Source organism: Protomyctophum bolini, assembly GCF_963924005.1.
Source record: "Protomyctophum bolini genome assembly, chromosome: 1".
Classification (NCBI taxonomy): domain Eukaryota; kingdom Metazoa; phylum Chordata; class Actinopteri; order Myctophiformes; family Myctophidae; genus Protomyctophum; species Protomyctophum bolini.
Window position 1 is genome coordinate 53,115,583 of NC_137862.1, and position 5,557 is coordinate 53,121,139.

The following is a 5,557-nucleotide window of genomic DNA, read 5'->3' on the forward strand; positions in this document are numbered from 1 at the left end:
AAAAGAAACCTGTGCATTGTTGCATGCTAAATGCAACAGTTTCATTGCAACATGACTTTCTGATCTGCGTAATAAACAACACTCACAGTAAAGAGACATTATAGCAGATTGTTCTTCCATAGTATTATTTGCATTGGAATGCAGCCATTGCTATGCAGTGTGAGTGTCTGATTGCATGTGATCACTGCTCAGATGGAGGCTCAGGTCTTAACCATTGTTCTTAGAGCAGGTAACCATTCACCATGTGAATGTGTGAAGCACCATTCATTCAGGTTCATCAGGTTACCTGATGAAAGTCGTGTAAGAGCCATTTGAGCCTCCATATCATCTCTGTGATGTCACTACAGGGCAATGCCAATTTATCAATCAAGGCCTAGGTTGCCATAGTTACAGGAGGGTATTTAACCCTGTCCCTAATGAATTGCAGGTGTTGCTGATAGGAGGGAAACAGTTTTCTGACTGTGCAGACAGGGACTGTAAATAAATATATTGTATTAACTCATCAGACAATGTTTTGACTTCAGTTCATTTGATCACACGTCTGAACAACCTCCTTGCCGTCAGTTAACCAGTGTTCAAGCATAGGGCTTGGACATAAGAGACGCGAGAACGAGAATCTCCACTCAAGTGCTGCGAGAGACATTCAATGCTCTTAATGCCAAGCAAGCAATCAGCTCAGTTGGAGAAGAGATAACTGAAAACCCAGCAAAAGTGTAAACATGGAACCAAGCAGCATGAGCAAACTGGCCCACAGGTTGGCCGAAGCGGGTCAGTCTCATCTCCTACAGTTCTGGAGTGAACTGAGCCCAGAGGAGCAGGAGGACATGGCCGCTGACCTGGAGCCAATGAACTTTCAGGAGATTAATGGATTCTTCAAGAGTGCCATGGAGATGTCCAGTGGCAGCAAGCAGGAGAAGATTGACTCCCGTATGGAACCTGTGCCTAGAGAGGTGCTTGGCAGTGTAACGCGAGACAGAGACTTCCTCAAACAGTGGGAGGCTGTAGGTTTGCACTGCATTGCTCAGAATAAAGTTGCTGTCTTGCTCTTGGCTGGGGGCCAGGGAACCAGGTTGGGGATTTCTTACCCCAAAGGCATGTATGATGTGGGGCTGCCCTCCCACAAAACCCTCTTTCAGATCCAGGCTGAGCGCATTCTGAAGCTGCAACGGTTGGCTGAGCAGAAGCACAAGACCAAGTGCTGTATTCATTGGTACATCATGACCAGCGGGAGGACAATGGAGTCCACCCAGGATTTTTTCTCCCACCACAACTATTTTGGCTTGAACAAGAATGATATCATATTCTTCCAGCAGGGCATGCTACCAGCCATGGACTACCGTGGAAAGATCATTCTGGAGAGCAAAGGAAAACTAGCCATGGCGCCAGATGGCAACGGTGGCTTGTACAGGTCGTTGGGGAACCAGGGCATCGTAGATGACATGGGCCGTAGGGGGATCGAGTCCATCCATGTGTACTGTGTGGACAACGTCCTGGTGAAAGTGGCTGACCCCGCCTTTGTAGGATTCTGTGTGCAGAAGGGGGCAGACTGTGGGGCTAAGGTGGTAGAGAAGACCAACCCAACAGAGGCAGTTGGCGTGGTCTGTAAGGTGGATGGGCGTTACCAGGTGGTGGAATACAGTGAGATCACCCTGGCAACTGCTGAGAAACGCAGCGCCGACGGGCGACTCATGTTCAACGCCGGCAACGTTGCCAATCACTTCTTTACGCTGTCCTTCCTCAAAGACATTGTGCAGAAGCATGAACCTGAACTGCAGCACCACGTGGCCCAGAAGAAGATCCCCTATGTGGACACACAAGGACGTCTCATCAAACCAGACAAACCCAATGGGATTAAAATGGAAAAGTTTGTCTTTGACATCTTCCAGTATGCCAAGACATTTGTGGTGTATGAGGTGCTGAGAGAAGACGAGTTTTCTCCCCTCAAGAATGCCGACAGTCAATATGGCAAGGACACACCCACAACTGCTAGACACGCCCTCATGTCGCTCCACCACCGCTGGGTCCTCAACGCAGGGGGGCACTTCATCGACGAGAACGGAACGCACGTGCCCGCCATACCCAGCCTGAAGGATGGAACAGACCTGCCAATCAAATGTGAGATCTCCCCACTGGTGTCCTATGGAGGAGAGGGTCTCGAAGAGCTGGTGACGGGTCGGGAGTTCCGTGCCACCCTGGTCATTGACACGACTGGAGCCCATGAGCTAGTGAAGAACGGACTGTAGGAACTGAGAAGGAGAGAGAGAGAGAGAGAGAGAGAGAGAGAGAGACGGCAAACCCCAAAGATCAACCTTTGTCTATCCTCTGCTCTGTAGTGGGGGGGAAACTGTGATGTTATCGCTGTGCAATAGCGCTGTGTCCATCATCAACCCGCTGTGGTGTTTATGATCATGTCCTTCTTCCTGTTATCAATAAACCTGTTGTATAAAATGTTTTCATTGGTGGTGTGGTCCTTGATAGTGAATAAATGTTTATGCTGCATATTTTGCTGTTTGTCCATGTAAAGTACTTTGCAGTGCAATTTTGAAAGATGCTATAGAAATAAAGTTTTATTAAGGTTCCGAATGTCAAGTTTACATCCATGGCTATACAGCGTTAGCACTTTCTATGTTTTTGTGTACATGTACAGAGAAGTTTATGGGCTTTGCGCATGGATGTTCTGTGACTATAGGGCAACACAGAGACCAAGACCATAGCAATAGCCAAGTCAAAAGATCAGATCTTAAAGCTTACCGTCCATGCTTCATATTGCAACTTGTATAGGTTCATCACGCAAGTCTTTTCTGCAATGGGCTGCCAGGAGCTGAATGTGAATAAAGTATATTGCTTTAAATGAGAAGAAGAACGTTATCCTACAAAGTTTGAAGTCACAGGACCAAGTAATAGGATAATAAAGTATGGCAGGGTAATGAGGCTATTCTCCTGAACAATGCCTCACCTTTGCTAGGATGAAGAAGAAATATATAATGATGCCAGAATCCAGTACATGGAATACATTACACATCATGGAGCTTTATTAATCACTGGGGGGAAATCTGTCTTTTGGATTAGCATCTCCTTTCTTGTTCTAAATGGGGGATTGTGAATGGAGTGCAGGACACATGCAGCTACGTTTTATCCAGACAAATCAGTTAGAATGTGCCTCATGTCTATATAAGCCCAGTATGTAGCCTTAATTTTAAAAAAAGAGAATACTGACATTTGTCTACACCGGTGGCATTTGAGACTCCAATGTCTCTCCAATTGAGACTTCTTTTCCTTTTCGTGTTTTGTTTGATTGGCACTATTGTAATTGATTTGGCACAACAGCTGGCACGGCGCTTAATATAAATCAGGCCTGTGGTTCAGTTCCTCTGAGGAACATTTGAGAAAGAGAATAGATCATAATAGAGAAGAAGTTCTCAAACTGTTGTGGCTTCAGTTCCTCCTCTCCCCGATGTCTGAAAGACAAGAAAATAAATACTGTTTCACTATGTTGCTGTAAATTAAAGCTTGGAGTTACCTTTCAATGAAATATTATTATAAGTTACCTCGTTTGTAATCACATGCCCGCGATTGAGTTCAGCAGCACAGACACGTGGCCATGCCAGTTTGGAATCCATTTCAACTAATGAGCATAAACATGTGAGAAAATTGTGAGCAGAGGCAAAACCAGTTTTGCAAGAGAAACAAGTGGCCAGGTCTATGAAAACAAGCACAAATGAAAATAGCTGATCTACAAGCTCACAGCAGCGACACATTGTGAGGTTGTTCATCCGTTATTTAAAAACACATTGAGAATAAATTGAAATATTTTTAATATATTTAACAGGCTGGTCACAATTTGTTGTTGGCTGTACTCTCCTGTTCAGTGGGATGTAGAACTGGGAGGAATAGTGTGTTCCTTCTGCTGGTGAAACTCCTCACTGTCACAAGGGACTAGAATACACTGAGAAGCAGTTATCCGTTTAACGACTACAATTTGGAGGACAAAGAAAACAAAGAAAAGCGGTTTAATATAATAAGGGCATGGCTTCCCTGTGGACCCGTTTTGTCACCCTCACACCTGACGAGGAAAGGTTGGACCCACAAGGCAGATAATACCTCGAAACAAGAGATGTATATAGGCAAACCAAAAACGATTTACTGTAATAATCACACACTCAGGTCACCTCTCAGAGAGGGAAACTCTACAGTAAATCAACAAAACAAACAGCAGTCACTAACACAAATGCCCGCAGCTACAAAGTTCTGACGGGTGCGTTCGGATACACGCACCCATGTGCACGTATCCGCATAATGTGCTCAGTGCGATATATCCGGTGACGATGTCATTTTGATTACATCACTCTTGACCAAATATGGAGGAATTAACCACAATGTTCTTGATATTAATAACCTCAACGTGTCGTCACGGCGTCAGTCGGCTCCATATATGGGCACAGAAGGGGGCATATGGGCATGGGACAATGACTGATCGATACAGAGATCTCCATATATGGACATATTGGTCGGATCTGCGGTGCAACCTGGCCTCGTAGCACACATACACGCACGCAAGAGCGGAAATATGTTAATATTCAGGGATTTACTTCCATTGCCTACTGGCAGCGTGCACAAGAAATTATGCGCCGAGTGGTTTACGAGATTAGGCGTGCCTACACCACACTCACACGCACGCACGCACGCACGCACGCACACGCACACACACACACACACACACACACACACACACACACACACACACACACACACACACACACAGACTGATTGTTCTTTTTAATGGTTTGTGTAGCTTAGTCCCTTTAAAAGCCATCTTAGAAGGGTCAGGAGAAATGGAGGAGAAAAGGGTCACTTTTAATAAGATTCCAGTTTGAATGTATTATCCTTCTTAGGGGATTTGCTAAAGAGCAGTTATTATGCTGTAACAAAGTGACTCTGCACTGTCCTGGGGATGTGTTCTGTTCTTCTTAGGAGTTCACATGTAGAGTTATAGTAGACTGCGGGTTCTCACACCATTATAGAGTCTTTAGACTCTCGCTCTTTTCACTTACTTTTCAGAGTAATCAAACAATAGAGAAGTGTACTTTCAAAATAACTAGTTTAAAGTGTTATGGCGCGTGTTTAGTTTGTGAGGAGAACATCAGCTATTTCAATATCTGCCGGTGTACCTGAATAATCTCTATGTAATGGACATTTGTGACATCCGCCGTCCACCCACAAGGACATTTTAATACTGTATACTATTATATTCTAACAGTGTGGTACTAATATGTTTGCAATTTAGGTTGTTATGGTGCACTCTCTTATGCCGGATTGGATTTGTGGAGTGCCTGTATAGCTAGCCCCTGCGGGTCAAACATGGCCCCCGGTGTGAGTGACTGTCATGGCAGAGCCCTGCCAAGTTTGGTATGGATAGGAACAACGATGCACCTTTGGCTGGGCCCCCAGCGGCCACCGAGTGGCGCGCTACGAGCTTGTAGGTCTGCTATTTTTGAAAAATCGAAGAGCGACTGACATAGAAGACATTTTTTAGAATCTGATCTCAGGTCACAATGAA

The 5,557-nt window shown here is 45.1% G+C and overlaps 1 protein-coding gene across 1 annotated transcript; it reads left to right on the forward strand.

Moving 5' to 3' along the window:
• Positions 1-679: 679 nt before the first annotated feature.
• On the forward strand, positions 680-2,268 carry LOC308320432 (UDP-N-acetylhexosamine pyrophosphorylase-like). Its single transcript, XM_080770827.1, has one exon. It carries the CDS (start codon positions 720-722, stop codon positions 2,241-2,243), a length of 1,524 nt encoding a protein of 507 aa, XP_080626953.1. The 5' UTR covers positions 680-719; the 3' UTR covers positions 2,244-2,268.
• Positions 2,269-5,557: the final 3,289 nt, after the last annotated feature.

Bases quoted from the DNA above. Each gene is read 5' to 3' on its own strand.
- LOC308320432 (XM_080770827.1), top strand. From the start codon at position 720: ATGGAACCAAGCAGCATGAGCAAACTGGCCCACAGGTTGGCCGAAGCG.